The following is a 17,837-nucleotide window of genomic DNA, read 5'->3' on the forward strand; positions in this document are numbered from 1 at the left end:
CACGGGACGCAGCCAACAGAGTACCCTTCGTCGTCCAGTACTTCCCCGGAGCGGAGAAACTACGCCATGTTCTCCGCAGCCTTCAACATGTCATCAATGACGACGAACACCTCGCTATGGCCATCCCCACACCTCCACTGCTCGCCTTTAAACAGCCACCCAACCTCAAACAGACCATCGTTCGCAGCAAATTACCCAGCTTTCAGGAGAACAGCGTCCACGACGCCACACAACCCTGCCACGGTAACCTCTGCAAGACATGCCAGATCATCGACACAGATACCACCATCACACGAGAGGACACCACCCACCAGGTGCATGGTTCATACTCCTGTGACTCGGCCAACATTGTCCACCTCATACGTTGCAGGAAAGGATGCCCCAGAGCATGGTACATTGGCGAGACCATGCAGACACTGCGACAACGGATGAACGGACACCGTGCAACAATCGCCAGACAGGAGGGTTCCCTCCCAGTCGGGGAACACTTCAGCAGTCAGGGACATTCAGCCACCGACCTTCGGGTAAGCGTACTCCAAGGCGGCCTTCGAGACACACGACAACGCAAAATCGTCGAGCAGAAATTGATAGCCAAGTTCCGCACCCATGAGGACGGCCTCAACCGGGATCTTGGGTTCATGTTACGCGACACGTAAGCCCACCAGCGAACAATATCTATCTGTTTTTAATATAACGGGTCATTTGCTGTCTTTCTGTGCCTTCCGGATGTTTCTGCCTCTCTCTGTTTTTTTTTCCTGTTTGTTTTTTTTGTTGAATGTATATTCGGGGGTTCTGTTGGTAACACCTCTCTGGCTGAACACGGTGATTGCCTTGGCAACGGGCAGTTGCAAAGGCTGTCTGTAATCACCATGTATTGTTCTGTGATTTATAAATGCGTAGGCTTCGAGGAGTTCCTGACATTTACCAGAGGAAGGATGAAGCCTCCGAAAGATTGTAGATTTCAAATAAAATCGTTGGACTATAACTTGGTGTTGTAAAATTGTTTACAATTACATTCCCATGGCAAGCTATTCTACCTTGTCCAAAACAGTAGGACCAGCGGGCACGGTCTGCACTTGAAGGGGATAAATTCAAAACTAATCTGCAGAAATAATATTTCAGTGAGCGAGTGGCCAATGTGTGGAACAGATTCCCTTCGGGAGACAGTGGAAGCAGTTGGATCGATTTCTTTCAGAAAATATAGGATCCAGTATAAGAGTGATATGGGACATGACATGTGGTTAGTGTAACATGGTTTGGAGGAACAGGTAACTTTGGACCTATGGTTCCTGAAGCTCTCCACCACTGGGGTTTCCCTCCCCTCATGCCTGGGTCTGATGTAGATTAATTGATAGAGATTGATTGTCATGATAAGTCAACAACTCCATTATCATTATATCATGTGACTACCCAGGATAGTAGAAGATCAACTAGATGGACCTTGGTCTTTCTTTCCTTTTGGAATTCCTATGTTCCAAAAAGCACAAGTCCGCTTTTGAAATGGGAACCGCGTCTGTAACTTGTCACGCTGCAATTACACCCTCCCACCAGCAGTGGCAATGCAGCGCCTTCACTGGCAAGAGAATGCAACTGCATCATGCCAAGTTGCATTGGCGTTTCCCATTCTAAATGTGGTACAATGACATTGTTAATGATCTTCTTCGGCTCAAATTTGATGATTCTGTGCATATTAACATGCAAACTGTAAATCGACAGTTTTCCTCCTCACTATCAACCACACGGTCAATTTTTATATCATCTGCAAACTTCTTGATCAAGACTTTCATGTAGAAAAACGACCCAAGGCGCTTCACAGATGCATAATCAGATATAAATGGACACTGAACTACAGAATGAGGTATTATGAGGATCGGCCGAAAGCTTGGGCGAACAGGTGGGTTCCGAGGAGGGTCTTGAAGGAGGTGTTTAACCATGTAAGTAAAAAAAAACATTAAAAAATCACAATGAACATGTCTGCTTTGGAATATTCAGCCACCGATCTTCGGGTAAGCGTTCTCCAAGGCGGCCTTCGAGACACACGACAACGCAAAATCGTCGAGCAGAAGTTGATAGCCAAGTTCCGTACCCATGAGGACGGCCTCAACCGGGATCTTGGGTTCATGTCACGCGACACGTCACCCCACCAGCAAAAAGGGGAAAAAAAAGTTATGTTTTTAATATTCTCTCTCTCTCTCTCTGCCATTTGGGTTTCTTTCTGTCTGTCTGTTAAATTGACACAATGTATATCCAGTGTACTGGGACGTGCTGTTCTCCGTGACTGGCCTGTTTGAACAACAACGACACCTTTTGATTGGTGTGATGCTGTCCCAGCCTAGTATAAGATATGCGATTTGAGAACCTTTTCACTCATTCACCTGACGAAGGGGATAATCTCCGAAAGCTTGTGATTTTAAAATAAATTTGTTGGTCTATAACCTGATGTTGTAAGATTCCTTACATTTGCTTTGGAATACACAGAGGAAGTCCCGCTCACCCATCACCACTGTCCTCGCTGTCCCACATTGTTTTCCAGTTCCCCAACGCCTCCAATTTAAAATTCTCATCCTCGTCTTTAAAACCCTCCCTGGCCTCACTTTTCCCTATCTCTGTAACATCCTCCAGCCCTACAACCCTCCGAGATCTCTGCACTCCTCCAATTCTGGCGTCTTATCCACCCCCACACTTTTCTTCCAACCATTGGCGGCCGTGCCTCCAGCCGTCTCGGGCCCAAGCTGTGGAATTCACTCCCTAAACCGCTCCAACTCCTTCAAGACCCACCGTGGAACCCACCTCTTCGCCCAAGCTTCCGGCCGATCCTCATAATACCTCATTCTGTAGTTCAGTGTCCATTTATATCTGATTATGCATCTGCGAAGCGCCTTGGGTCGTTTTTCTACATGAAAGTCTTGATCAAGAAGTTTGCAGATGATATAAAAATTGACCGTGTGGTTGACAGTGAGGAGGAAAGCTGTAGACTGCAGGAAGATATCAACGGACTGGTCAGATGGGGAGAAAAGTGGCAAATGGAATTCAATCTACAGAATTGTGAGGTAATGCATTTCGGGACAGACAAGGCAAGGGAGTACACAATAAATGGGAGGATACTGAGAGGTTTAGGGCAACAAAGGGACCTTGGAGTGAATGACCACAGACCCCTGAAGGTAGCAGGATAGGTCGATAAAAAGGTTAAAAAGGCATGTGGAATACATTCCTTCATTCGCCAAGGCATAGAATAGAAGAACAGGGAGTTTATGCCAGAAATGTATAAAACATTGGTCAGGCCACAGCTTGAGTGCTCCGGACAGTTCTGCCCACCACGTTACAGGAACGACGTGATTGCACTCGAAAGAGTGCAGAGGAGATTTACGAGGATGTTGCCACTTCTGGAGAATTTTGGCTATGAGGAAAGATTGGATAGGCTGGGGTTGTTTTCTTTGGAACAAAGGAGGCTGAGGGGAGATTTAATTGAGGTGTATAAAATTATGACTGGACGAAACAGAGTGGACAGGGAGGACCTATTTCCCTTAGCGGAAGTGCAATTGACCAGGGGGCATAGATTTCAAGTGATTGGTAGAAGGATTGGAGGGGAGCTGAGAAGAATCTTTTTCACCCAGAGGTTGGTGGGGTCTGGAACTCGATGCCTGAAAGGGTGGGAGAGGCAGAAATCCTCAACTCATTTAAAAAGTACTTGGATTTGCACTTGAAGTGCCGTAACCTACACGGCTATAGACCAAGTGCTGGAAAGTGGGGTTAAGCTGGATAACTCTTTTTAGGCCGGCACGGACACGATGGGCCGAATGCCCTCCATCTGTGCCGTAACTTTCTATGATTCCATGATTCAGCCCCTCAAATCTGTAACACAGGAACAGTAGGAAGCCTCGTCAGATCCCGTCCCTGTTACATTGGAACAGGAGGATGCCCATTAATCCCCTCGAGCCTGTGACACAGGAACAGGAGGAGTCCATTCTGCCTCTCAAGCTTGTTACACAGGAACTGGAGGAGGCCATTCTGCCTCTCAAGCCCATTACACAGGAACTGGAGGAGTCCATTCTGCCTCTCAATCCTTTTACACAGGAACAGGAGGAGGCCATTCTGCCTCTCAAGCCCATTACACAGGAACTGGAGGAGTCCATTCTGCCTCTCAAGCCCATTACACAGGAACAGGAGGAGTCCATTCTGCCTCTCAAGCCCATTACACAGGAACTGGAGGAGTCCATTCTGCCTCTCAAGTCCATTACACAGGAACTGGAGGAGTCCATTCAGCCTCTCAAGCTTGTTACACAGGAACTGGAGGAGTCCATTCTGCCTCTCAAGCCCATTACACAGGAACTGGAGGAGTCCATTCTGCCTCTCAATCCTTTTACACAGGAACAGGAGGAGGCCATTCTGCCTCTCAAGCCCATTACACAGGAACTGGAGGAGTCCATTCTGCCTCTCAATCCTTTTACACAGGAACAGGAGGAGTCCATTCTGCCTCTCAATCCTTTTACACAGGAACAGGAGGAGTCCATTCTGCCTCTCAAGCCCATTACACAGGAACTGGAGGAGTCCATTCAGCCTCTCAAGCTTGTTACACAGGAACTGGAGGAGTCCATTCTGCCTCTCAAGCCAATTACACAGGAACTGGAGGAGTCCATTCTGCCTCTCAATCCTTTTACACAGGAACTGGAGGAGTCCATTCTGCCTCTCAAGCCCATTGCACAGGAACTGGAGGAGTCCATTCTGCCTCTCAAGCCTGTTACAAAGGAACAGGAGGAAACCATTCTACCCCTCGAGCCTTTCCCGCCACTTTATTAAATCTTTGCCGATCTGTATCTCACTCCATTTCCCCGCCTTAGCTCCATATCCCTCGATCCCCAGACCAAATAAAAGGGGAGGTTTTATGACTTATTACTTTGTACTGAAAACAGAATCTGATCCTGTTCAGAAACTAGAAACCAGGGAAACAGACAGACTAAGTGAGTGGGCAAAACTGGGGCAGAATTTATATTTAATGTGGGCAAGTGTGAGACCATCTACTTTGGGTCAGTGAAAAACAAAGGAGAATATTGTCTTAATGGGGAGAGATTAGGAACCGTGGATGAGCAGAGAGATTTGGGGTTCAAGTACACAAATCACCAAAATTATTCAAAAGCCTATTGGGCTGTTGGCCTTTATCTCAAGAGGGCTGGAATACAAAGGGGTGGAAATTATGCTTCAATTGTTTGGAGCTCTGGTTAGACCCCATCAGGAGACTGTCTTCAGTTGTGGGCACCGAACCTCAGGAAGGATATATTGGCCTTGGAGGGGGAGCAGCGCAGATTCACCAGAATGATACAGGGGCTCAAATCGCTACATTATAAGGACAGGTTGCATAAAATTTGCTTGTATTCCCTTTAGTTTAGAAGGTTGTGGGGAGTTCTGATCTGCCATTTAAAAGGATAAGGGGATTAGATAGGGTCGATACGGAGAAACTATTTCCTCTGGTGGGGGAATCCAGAGCAAGGGGGCTAATCTTAAAATTATAACTAGGCTGTTCAAGGGAGATGTCAGAAAGCATTTCTTCTCAAAAAGTGTAGTAGAAATCTGGAACCGTCTCCCCCAAAAGGCTATGGATGCTGGGCGTCAATTGAAGCTTTAAGGACTGAGATTGATAAGGTTTTTGTTGGGTGAGGGGATCAAAGGATACGGAACAAAGGCGAGTAAATGGAGTTGAGGTCCAGATCAGCCACCATCTAATAGAATGGTGGAACAAGCTGGAGGGTCTTAATGGCCTCCTCCTGTTCCTATGCTCATGAGTGATTAATGTTAGCGGTCTGGCAAGCACCACAAGTGGGGTCTAATAGCGTCGACCCAGCCCCCCACAACAGCTTGTTTCAACAACAATTTGCCCCTGTGCTAGATCCTGCGGTAAACTTTAAAGAGGAGAGGTGTGAAATATTGGATAAGGTGAACATAACGAGAGAGGAAGTACTGGAAGGGCTGGAATCCTTGATTGTTGATAAGTCACCAGGGCCGAATGGATTGTTTCCGAAGCTCTTGACTCAAGCCAGGGAGGAAATAGCGGATGCTCTCAGGATCATTTTCCAAACCTCACTAGATAAAGCGGAGCTCCCGCAGGACTGGAATACTGCAAACGTAGTACCATTCTTTGAATAGGGTACGAGGGAAAGTCCGAACAATTATAGGCTGGTCAGTCTCACCTCGGTGGTGGGCAAACTATTAGAATCAATACTGAGAGATAGGATAAACTGTCACTTGGAAAGACATGGTTTAATCAGGGATAGTCAGCATGGATTTGTTCAGGGAAGGTCATGCCTGACAAATCTGATTGAATTCTTTGAGGAAGTGACAAGGAGGATTGATGAGGGTAGTGCAGTGGATGTTGTCTACATGGAATTTGGTGAGGAATTTGACAAGGTCCCACATGGCAGACTGGTCAGAAAGGTAAAAGTCCATGGGATAGAGGGAAATGTGGCAAATTGGATCCAAAAATTGGCTCAGTAACAGGAAACAAAGGGTCAAAGTCGATGGATGTCTTTGCGAATGGAAATCCGTTTCCGGTGGTGTGCCACGGGGCTCAGTGTTGGGTCCCTTGCAGTTTGTGGTATATATCAATGATTTGGACTTGAATGTCGGGGGCATAATTGGCAGATTTGCAAGCAACACAAAAATTGGATGTGTGGTTGATAGTGAAGAGGATAGCTGTAGACTCCAAGAAGATATCAATGGGTTGGTGGTGTGGGCGGAAAAGTGGCAAATGGAGTTCAACCCGGAGAAGTGTGAGGTAATGCACTTAGGGAAGGCAACCAGTAAAAGGGAATACGCAATAAACGGGAATATATTGAGAGGGGCAGAGGAAGTGAGAGACCTTGGAGTGCATGTGCACAGGTCCCTGAAGGTGGCAGTACAGTTAGATAAGGTTGTGAAGAAGGCACACGGAATGCTCTCCGTTATTAGCCGAGGTATAGAATACAAAAGCAGGGATGTAATGATGGAACTATATAAAACGCTGGTAATGCCACAGCTGGAGTATTGTGCGCAGTTCTGGTCACCACATTACAGGAAGGACGTAATTGCTCTGGAGAGAGTGCAGAGAAGATTTACAAGAATGTTGCCAGGGCTTGAAAATTGCAGCTACAAGGAGAGATTGGATAGGCTGGGGTTGTTTTCCTTGGAGCGGAGGAGACTGAGGGGAGACTTGATTGAGGTGTACAAAATCATGAGGGGCCCAGGTTGAGTCGGCAGGAAGTAACTGTTTCCCCTAGCGGAGAGTTCAAGAACAAGAGGAAAAAGATTTAAACTGATTGGCGGAAGGATTAGAGGGGACATGAGGAAAAGCTTTTTTTACCCAGAGGGCGGTGGGTGTATGGAATTCGGTGCCCGAATTGGTGGTAGAAGCAGGGACCCTCAACTCTTTTAAAAAGTACCTGGATCTGCACCTAAAGTGCTGTAAGCTGCAGGGCGATGGACCAGGTGCTGGGAGGTGGGATTAGAATGGGCACATGGTTGTTCTTCGAGCTGGCGCGGACACGATGGGCCGAATGGCCATCTTCTGTGCTGAATCTTTTCTATGGTTCTATGGTTCTATCCCTTTTCAAAGCACTGATCTTGTCTCTCTTCCCGTTAGGTATTTTCACCGCTGAATTTCGTTTGCCCCTTTCTATAACTACTTTAATCCAAATTATATTATGATCACTATTACCCAGATGTTCTCCCAATGAAACTCAGTCCACTTGCCTTACTTCATTCCATAACACTGGAAGCAGCACCGCCTCCTTCCTCTTTGGGCTAGAAACATACTGATTAAGAAAGTTCTACAAAACACATTTTAGGAATTTTTCACCCTCCTTGCCCTTTACGATGTTGTTCCCCCCACTCTTCTCTGTTTCTGTGGAAATAGTTCCAATATCTAACCCGAAGACAGTTTCCCTTCCTGGGCTTCATTCGATTGAATCTACACTGTGCTCTCTATGGCTTTAATGTAGTTTATATAATGGGATGCACAAAGCTGCACACAATACTCTGGAATTGTGGGCCAACCCATGTTTTGTACAAATTTGTCATTGCTTCTTTATTTTTGGACTGTGTGACCCTACTTATAAAATTCAAAATGCTGTTTGCATTTGTTTATGATTTATGGAGCTGCCGTCACAATTCCATGGAATTATACATTTAAGTACTTAATTCTCACTTTTACTCAACATCATTCGGCGTCTTTTCATTAACTGTATACACAAATTCATTGATTTGCTTCCAATATCTATCACTTTACATTAACATACAACTGCCTCGTGTCTGCTCAATCCAGCCAAGCTGCCTGCATCGTTCTTTAATGTTGTTATAGTCTTCCTCATATTTTGCCAAACCCTGCTTTTGCTTCTCAGCAAAATTAGAGATTGTCTAAGTCTAAATCATCTCTAGAAACAGTGGGAGTTAGTGGGGTTTGGCACATGGACATTCCTTGATTAACCCGAGCACTGCTACCTGCTCCACAGTTTTAGATCTAATGATGGATTCGAAGAGTTTCTCCACAAACAAGATTGGAACCTTTGGTCTACACGTATCCAATGGATTTCTCTGTCCCTCCCGTACCAAAAACAACAATCTAATTTCATACCAAGACACCACAATGTCAGAACATACGGGGCCTTTATCAATCAGCCCCAGGGAGCAGTGATATCGTAGATTGGATGGCAAAAAGTGAAACAGCCCCTAACCGAAGAGAATAACTATTAAAGCTTCATCCGAGTCATCAGCCAGGGTGCAGTAAAATGAGTTATAACCAAAGAGAAAAAAGACAAATAATTAATAAAACATCATCTTAGTAACTGCAGCTGGTTTCATCTTAGATAGCAGACTCCCTAAAGGTTGCCTCACAGTGGGACAAACCTATTTCAATGTGCTGTCTGTGGACAAACCAATTTATGTTGTTCGAACAAAAAGATTTCTCCGAGTAGCTGCCGATGTTAATGTATCTCATCAAATCCGCCTATTATAGAAATCTCTTTCTGATACAAGAATATTAGCCCAGAAATTACTTTTGCTCATACTGTGGACAACTAATGAACACATTCCAATGAAAATCAACAACAACTTGCATTCACAGACCGCCTTTAATGTAATAAACATTCCCAAGGGGATTCACAGGGGCTGGAAGTAAAAGGCACAAACGGAATCGGGAGGTATGATGAAATCCTTTGGCAAGGAGGGTTTAAGGGGGGTGTAAAACGAGAGACGGAGGGGATAAGGTTGGTTTTAGTTGTGTGAAGGAATGGCCACCAATGGTGGGATGAAGACAGAGGAGGATGGAAAAGTATAACAATAACTACCTGGATTGATAAAGCGCCTTCAACATGGATAAAAATTAAAGGTGCTTCACAGAGAGATAATCAGACAAAAATGGACCCCAGCCAAAGAAGGAGATATTCGTAGAAATGACAAAAGATTGGAGCAAGAGATGGATAGAAAGAAAGAAAGAAAGTTGCATTCATACAGCGCATTTCACAATCTCAGTCTGTCCCAAAGTGCTTTGCAGCCAATGAAATACTGTTATAATGTAAGAAACACAGCGGCCAAACTGCACACAGCAAGATCCCACAAACCGTAATATGAAATTGAGAAGATCATCTGGTTTTAGTGATGTTGGTTGAGGCATAAATATTGGCCCAGATCACCGGGGAGAACTTCCCTGCTCTTCTTCGAATAGTGCCATGGGATCTTGTACATCGACTTGAGGGGTCAGACTGGCCCTCGGTTTAACGTCTCATCTGAAGGACAGCACCTCTGACAGTGCAGCATTACCTCAGTACAGCACTGAAATGAAGATATTGTGTTCAAGTCTCTGGAGTGGGTCTATGAACCCACAACCTTCTCAACTTCTAACTCAGAGGCAAGAGTGCCACCCACTGAATCACAGCTGACATTGAAAGGGAGTAATGCAGATGGAGGGGCTTAGGGAGCACATTCTGGGGCGTGGCTGTGGCTTAACGATCAGCTGCCAAAAGTAGGGCAAAGAGACTGTGGATACACAAGCAGCCAGAGGTGGACGAGAAGGGCGAGGGGCTGTAAAGATGGAGGAGATTGCAGAGATAGGGAGGGGTGAGGCTTTTATGTAATTCAGCGTAAGAAAGAAAAAAAATAAAGACTTAGGAGACTGGAAGCCAATGCAGATGAGTCGGGGCTTGGAAGATTGGTGAAGGAGTTAATGACGGATACGTTACAGGGAGCAAAGCTTTGGATGAGTTGAAGTTTTTGGAGATGCCGGAGAGGAGATGGAAGGCCATAGAGGGTAGAAAGGCATGGCTAACGGTTGTAGAAGCTTAGCAGGGTGAGTGGAACGGGCGTTATTAAGGACCTGGAAGTCGGCGGTCTTTGTGATGGAGAGGATATGGGGTCAGAAGCTCAGCACGGGGTCGAATGGGACGTAAAAGTTACGAACATTCAGATTCAGCCTCAGACTAAAGCCAGGCATGGGGATGGAATCAGTGCCGAGGATGTGGAGATTGTGCGACCAAAGATCATGACATTCCAAGGAAATTGGAGGAAATTTAAAACAGGATGTCGATCTGAAAACACAAAGACATTGCAAAGGTCGAGGGAGGAGGTTGTTTTGTCAGTGTTCATCTGAAAGGAGGTCCATGATTGCGGACGAAGTCACCAAAGGGCAGCATGCAGATGAGGACAAGGAGGGAGCCAAGGATTGAACCTTCAGAGACGTCAGAGGTAACGGTGATCGGGTGGGAAGAGAAGCTTCTCCTGGTTACGATCAGATAGGTGAGTGGAAACAAGCGAGGGTCTTCCCACCAAAAGAGGCCAATGTCTGATGAGCGAGGAGGTCATGAGTGGATTTGCTGTCGGTGCATAGGGAAATGTGCAGGGCTATGGGGAAAGAGCAGGCGGGTGGGACGAATTGGATAGTTCTTTCAAAGAGCCGGCACAAGCACGATGGGTCGAATGGCCTCCATCAAATTCTATGATTTTATTTGTGGAGGAGAGGAGGGGGATGCAGAGGGGTGGGTCATGGACGGATTTAAATTCAAGGATGAGGATTCTAAATTTCAGTGATATGGGAGTGGGTGCCAGTGAGGGTCAGTGAGGCCGAGCGGGACCTGGTGCTGGTTGGTCACAGGCAACAGAGTTTTGGACGAGCTCAGGTTTATGGAAGGTGGAGGATCGGTGGCCGGCCAGGACTGTATTGGAGGAATGGAGTCTGGAAGGGACAGAGGCATGGATGAGGGTTTCAATGACAATGGGTAGAGGAAGGGAAGGAGGCGGGTGAGGGAAACAGGGGGCCTTTGTGATGGAGGTCAAATCAGGTCATGAGCTCAGCTCGGCGTTACACGGGGCTAACTTTACTGGACACGTTCACCAATGCAGAATAAACGGGTAAACCCCTGCAGTAAAATAGCGGAGAGTGGAATCTCAATGGGGCACTTTCAGTCTCCGTCCCCTAATATCACCCACAGTCATTTCTCGGCTGCAATCCTCAACCTGCCCTTTAACTCTCCGCGTGTTAAGGAATCAAAATTCATTTTTTGATTGGGAAACTGCAGGAACAGAGTGAAACGGGTCTGGTTGAGTCCCTGGATTCAATGTGCACTGCGGATAAATCGGTATACATTATAAATGAATCGCCAAGAGTGAACATGATCAATACAATTATATGAAAACTGTAAATGAAGCCGCTCATTATTGTTGGATCAGTCCTGTATGAGCACAGATTCTAACTTTATTCCTGAGAGAGGTCTCATTAAGATAATGTCCTGGACTTTGAGATGTTTGTGTTACATCCACCATATGATTTATATCGGAGTCAAAGCTGCTGATGTAATGTGTTTGTTCAAGTGACTGTAACTAATAGCAATGATCAGGAGTATAACCGTGTCAGTGGAAACTTGTCTCCTGTATAAATCAGGGTTCATTGGAATTGATCAGTTCAGAGTGTCTTCTGGATTTATGGTTCCCAGACCAACAGAAGTGACTGCTTCTCACATCAATGGGATATCCAGTAATGTTTCAGATAGAAGATATTTATTATCCTGCTCTTGCAGCCGTTGGAGTGCCAGGTTAGCAGTTATTTCGGCGGTTAATGGTGTAAATCGGTGTTTACTGTGCTGCTGTACTTTGCAAAATATTTTTTCTCCCTGCATGTTTTACACAGTGTCCTGTTCTGTTCTATCAGTTGAATGATGGAATGTGTTAAGTTGGTCTTGTAGGAGCTGGTCTGTAATGATCTTTGTGAATCCAAACCTGGCATTGTTACTGGACAATTCTCTGTACTGAATGTACTGTTCAATAATGGTATCTCCTTCACTTCTAAACGTTCAGACTTGTCGCAATTCCATTATATCTGTAGTGACCTTTGAATATCACAAACTGGCATTGTTACTGGATAAATCTCTGTACTGAATGTATTGGAATCAGGTGTCTGGGCTAAGAGCTGGTATCAGACCATCAGGAGCTGTTAACAGTTTCATGTTGTGGAACCAACGTGTCCTGGAATATGTTTTCATGAATGTGTTTTCAGTGATTGATAATGAAACAGCTCACGGTCTCAGTGTTACAAGGAGGCAGAGCAATGTCTCCCCTCCCCAATATCATGGTTCAGTTTAACAGGGGATTCAGTGTATTTATTGATTATCACTTATGAAACATTATTTCATAATGTTCATCTGACACGGCTCCAGAGGTCTGGTTATTGAACTGAGTTTGCTGCTGACTCTTTCACATCTCCTTTTCTACTTCACTGTGGATGGGTTCATTCTAAAATACAATGTTTTGGTGTTGTGCTGTGTCAGTTTGCACTGAGTCTGTTGGGATCCTGAGCCCTCTGTTTATCCGTCGATTCGAAGTTGCAGCGGTGACGTTGGCGTTTTGTTAATTGAACAACACCGCCATCTAATGATGTACTTTATAATTACAGGAGAAGGAATTTCAATTATTGTGAAGTTTGTCTGGAAGATGCATTTGATTCTGTTTCTTCCATGATTTGCAGATGAAGCAAACAGTGTAGGCGAACAGGTGGAGACTTGGAAATCTGTAGTAACATTGAACTATTCCACAGAAGCTTCACTATTTAACAAATTGACACTGAGAATGGGATCGGTGGAACACGGGGCTGGTGAACGGAATGCACGGCAGGATGTTAGGATTGAATCGGATGTGAAATAGGGACATTGAGAAAGAGAGTAGAGAGTGGAGAATAATAGATAGAGGAGCGATAGAAACAGAAACAGAGACGGAAAGGGAAAGTGAGAGTAGGGGGGAGGAGTAGTGCGAGAAGAGAAAGAGAGAGAAAACGGGAGAGACAGGGAGGGAGAGAGAGTTAGCGAGAGAGAGAGAGAGAGAGAATGCGTGAGAGAGCGACAGCAGGGTGAATAATTCATCGGAATGAACTGTTGAAACTTCCAGTACAATTATGCAGAGGAAATGTGACTTGAAGATGTTAATAGGAAGTTGTCAGATTGTGAGAGCTGGGTGTGTTTATCGTTATCAGGGCCTCAGTCTGTTTTGGTGATTGTTACTTTTCCTTATTCACTGACTGAATAAATAAACATAATTCGAATGTATTTAAAGCATAGAATCAATGACTTCTTGATCCTAATGAATTATTAGGATACTGTATTCTGAAAACTCGGTATCAGCGGAATTCAATGAAGATCGAGGTTGATTTAATGAATACATTTTAATTTAATTTTAATTGAATGTGCAAAGTAAATTTAATGAACACATTTTATAACCAACGAGCTCTGCACCAATAACCACTGAAATGAACCGTTCAATGTATTAGTTGGATTGTGTTTGTGGGGTCTATAGATTAGATTTAATCTCACACTCTGCTGCAGTCTCTCCCTGTGAATCCCAGTCTCTCCAACCACCACATTGAAACCTGTGTCTCCTCATCCATTGCTTCATTTTATCCGCTTTCTCAAACTATCTGCTCCTGACTCCCCTCCAGCTCCGACATGTCCTTTTCCTTGTCTACCTCCTAATCTCACTCACTGGCTCGGTCTCCAGCTGCCTCTTCCAATCCGATCCAAAATCTCAAGCTTGCCGGTGCGTCTCTCGGCCTTTCCCCGTTTTGTGTCAGCCCCTGTAGGCTCTCTTCACCCAGAGCAACAAACCAGCTGCACCTCCCCCAGTCCCCTCACCTTCCCGGCCTTCGCTCTCTTTCCCGTCAGTCTGGAGACAAATCCGGCTTCAGCACGTTGGATTCGCGCTCGGTAAAACTCCATCTCCCTTCCCCACCGGCACTGCGCTCTCACTCGGCTCTTCCAGTGGATCCGGTGCTCATTTATTCCCTTTCTTTATCGATTTCACAATTCATGATTGATAATTGAGTTTAAAAACATCTCTCTGCCCGAAAGCGCTGTCCAGGTGAATTAATCAGTTTCCACCGTTCGATGCAGCAACAAAGCTGGAAATTTAACCCCAGATCCTGTCAAATTGCTGCTTTGGCTCCAGGTCTGATCAGTAATTTCTCTGCTTCCTTTTCTCTCTCTTACAGTTAACTTGTTGGCGATTGTGATCCTGTCCCGAGGAAAGTGCGGTCTCTCCAAATGTATCAGTCGCTATCTGCTGGGAATGGCAGCGGCCGATCTCCTGGTCGTCATCACAGATCCAATATTGACACGGGTTGGCAAAATTTATTTCCCAGATTCATTCGTGTTCATTACTCCCGTGTGTCGTCCCATTATGTTCTTGGGTTATTCAGCCACGGTGGTTTCTGTCTGGCTCACAGTCGCTTTCACCTTTGATCGATTTGTGGCCATTTGTTGTGAGAATCTTAAAACAAAATATTGCACCGAGAAAACGGCGGCTGTAGTTATAGGAACAGTGAGTGTGTTGGGCTGTTTAGAGAGTGTTCCCTGGTACTTTATATATGAACCTTACGTTATAATTGATAATGTTCCCCGGCATTGTATCTTTAAACTGAACTTCCGCACTTCCCCAGTATGGGCTGCATTTGAGTTATTTCACCTCATTTTAACCCCTTGTGTCCCGTTCTTTCTGATTTTGCTGCTCAATGTTATGACGGTCAGACGCATTTTGGTGGCCAGTCAAGTCCGCAGGGGACTCCGGGGCCGCAGTAATGGAGAGAATCACAAGGATCCAGAGATGGAGAACCGAAAGAAATCCATCATTTTACTCTTCAGTATATCGGGCAGTTTTATCCTATTATGGGTGACCCAGGTTGTCAATAACATTTATCGGCGAATGACAGACACTCGGTATTATAATTCCTACACTGACCCTCGTTTTATCACACAAGCCACATCAGGAATGCTGCAGCTTCTCAGTTCCTGCACAAACACGTGTATTTATGTCCTGACCCAGGCTAAATTCAGAGAGGAGCTGAAGAACGCGGTGAAATACCCACTCAATCTAATTGTTAAATTAGTGAAATCATAGAAAGAGCTGAAGGGTTTCATGCACTAGAACTATTTCTAGCCATTTCATACTCCACCTCCTGCACTTCCCACCGGGTGGAAAGTATATTTTATATCAGCTGAAATAATCTTAAATCTGATTCCAATATTGCATTTAATTGATAATCTGACCTATTGAGGCGTGATTCGCTCTGCAGACAACACATGAATTGAATTGTTGCTCAAAGAGGCGGCACTGAAGAGCTCAGCTGGACTTCAACTAAATGGCCGCCCTGCAAAATGGGCAAACCTGTCAATCAAATGAGCTGCTGTGGGCCTGATCAGAATGGGTGCACTCCACATAAATGGAGAGATCGCATGACAGAGATAGATAGACAGACAGACAGATCAACAAACAGATAGAAAGATAGATAGATAGATAGATAGATAGATAGATAGATAGATAGATAGATAGATAGATAGATAGATAGATAGATAGATAGATAGAGGCAAGGAGAGGAAGAGACATGGTGACACATAGAGATAAACTTACATTTAGAGACAGATAGAAAGGGGAAATGAGAGATAGTTAGAGCCATAAACTGAGAGAAAAGCATATAATTGAGAAAGAAATCGTGAAAAAAGTGAAAGAAAGGAAGACTTAGAGAAAAAAAAGTGAAAGTGACTGAAGAGCCGAAAGGGGCAGAGAGAAAAGAACAGTTAACAAGTTAAAGAAAGGTGTAAATAAACAGAGTAAGAGATTTTGATGGAGAAACAGCTGGAAACAATAAAAAAACAAATAAACAGAAAAGAGAGCAAGAGATTGAGAAAGAATAAAGTGCAGAAACAGAGATGGGACAGGAAGATAAATAGAAAAGAGAAGAGAGATGGATAAAATGGAAGGAGAAAAATATAATGCGAAAGAAATAAACGGAGAAAAAGTACAAACAGGAAAGGAGCAAGTATAAATTAGAAAACAGAGACAGGAAGTGAATAACACAGATTAAGAGAAAGAGAGGGAGTTTACCAGTGAGAGAAAGTTGAGAGAAACAGGTAGACAAATGGAGAAAGAGACTCAGATGGAAAGTCGACAGAAAGTGAGAGGCACACAGGGAAAATTACAAAGAGAGATTGAAACAGGGCGAAAGAGACAAAAGAAGTGAAACAAGGGTAATTGGAGACACAGAAAGAATCAGTGCGGGAGAGAGACAGACAGCAAAGGTGACAAAGTGAGACAACAAAAGAAAGAGGCGGATATTTTCTGGTCTACAAATGGACAATGTAATTCATCAAAACGGAATTAGTACAGTGCCCTTTATATTAACACATCTCAAAACACTTCACGCAATGAATTACTTCTGAACTGCGGAGACAGCTATGTAAACACACGTGTAAATGAATATAATTACTATATATATGTCTGAACAGAAGAAGCGGGTGTGTTTATGTTGCTATCCAAACATCCAATTGTACTGTTAATTTTTTCTCATTTGCATAAAAGATAATGTTGGACTAATGTGCAAGAATTAATGATGCATTTACGTAGTCTGCGTACAACGAAATTAAAGTTGTTTGTGAATTCATAAAAAAGAAAGAGGCGGAGAAAGTGAAGAGAGAAATGGAGAAAAGGAGAGACAGAACAAAGAGCGTGAAAGGCAGAGAGAAAGAGTTGAATTGGTGCTGAGAATGCAAAAAAGACAGAGATAGACAGAGAGAGTGGGGAGAGAACGAGCGAGAGGGACAGCGAGGCAAATGGGAAGAAGATAGAAAGATGAAAGACAGAAACATAGAGATATAAAGAGAGAAGCAACGGGTGACAGAGAAAAAATATACAGATGGAACAGCGATACAGAGATAGAAATTAAAAGAGGGTGAAGCAACAAGACAGAAAAATGCCAGAAAGGAGACTGAGAAAGATAAATATATTGACAGAGAGACAGAACCAATGAAAGACAGGCAGATACAAAAAAACCAGCAAGGTAGAGACAGGAATGTGATTAACACACAGAGAGCACGAAATTATCATAAAACAACTCATTGTAATCGGCTTGGAGTGGGTGAGTGCAGACGAGCAGAACAGCAGCAGATGAAGCAGGCGAGCCAGTTAATGTCTGTTCTGGGGGAACAGATTTCGGGTTTAATTTTGACAGTTGTAAATATGATGCCTGGAGGCTGCACAATAAAGTCTCTCAGTCTTGTATAACTGACCCTGCCCTTTATTTACAGCAGGAGTTTTACCAGCTGCTCTGTAGAGTGTGCAACTTTCCCACTGACCTGCTGTATTCTGTAATAAATCAGCCTGTACTCTTACCCCTTCTGTTGTGTTAGTAAACTGGTCAGGGTCCCACAGCACTGTAACAAAAAGCAAAATATTCTAAATCTGAAAGAACAAAGCTTATCGCTCCGGGCATGGAGAATTGTGTTCAGCAAAAAATCATCCAATCAGAAAAGGCGTGGGATATCTGCACGTATCTATACATATAAAAA

The 17,837-nt window shown here is 44.4% G+C and overlaps 1 protein-coding gene across 1 annotated transcript; it reads left to right on the plus strand.

The window, feature by feature from the left end:
- The first annotated feature begins 11,977 nt into the window (after positions 1 to 11,977).
- LOC137315770 (probable G-protein coupled receptor 139) lies at positions 11,978 to 15,393 on the plus strand. The gene is made up of 2 exons (XM_067980260.1): positions 11,978 to 12,047; positions 14,489 to 15,393. Exons 1-2 carry the CDS (start codon positions 11,978 to 11,980, stop codon positions 15,391 to 15,393), a joined length of 975 nt encoding a protein of 324 aa, XP_067836361.1.
- The last annotated feature ends 2,444 nt before the right edge of the window (positions 15,394 to 17,837 follow it).

Source organism: Heptranchias perlo, unplaced genomic scaffold, assembly GCF_035084215.1.
Source record: "Heptranchias perlo isolate sHepPer1 unplaced genomic scaffold, sHepPer1.hap1 HAP1_SCAFFOLD_56, whole genome shotgun sequence".
NCBI lineage: Eukaryota > Metazoa > Chordata > Chondrichthyes > Hexanchiformes > Hexanchidae > Heptranchias > Heptranchias perlo.

What these genes read in the sequence shown, in the direction of transcription:
- LOC137315770 (XM_067980260.1), top strand. Translation starts at nt 11,978, where the DNA reads ATGGGATATCCAGTAATGTTTCAGATAGAAGATATTTATTATCCTGCT. An exon ending in TGCAGCCGTTGGAGTGCCAG is followed by an intron (nt 12,048 to 14,488) that starts GTTAGCAGTTAT and finishes TCTCTCTTACAG; the next exon opens with TTAACTTGTTGGCGATTGTG.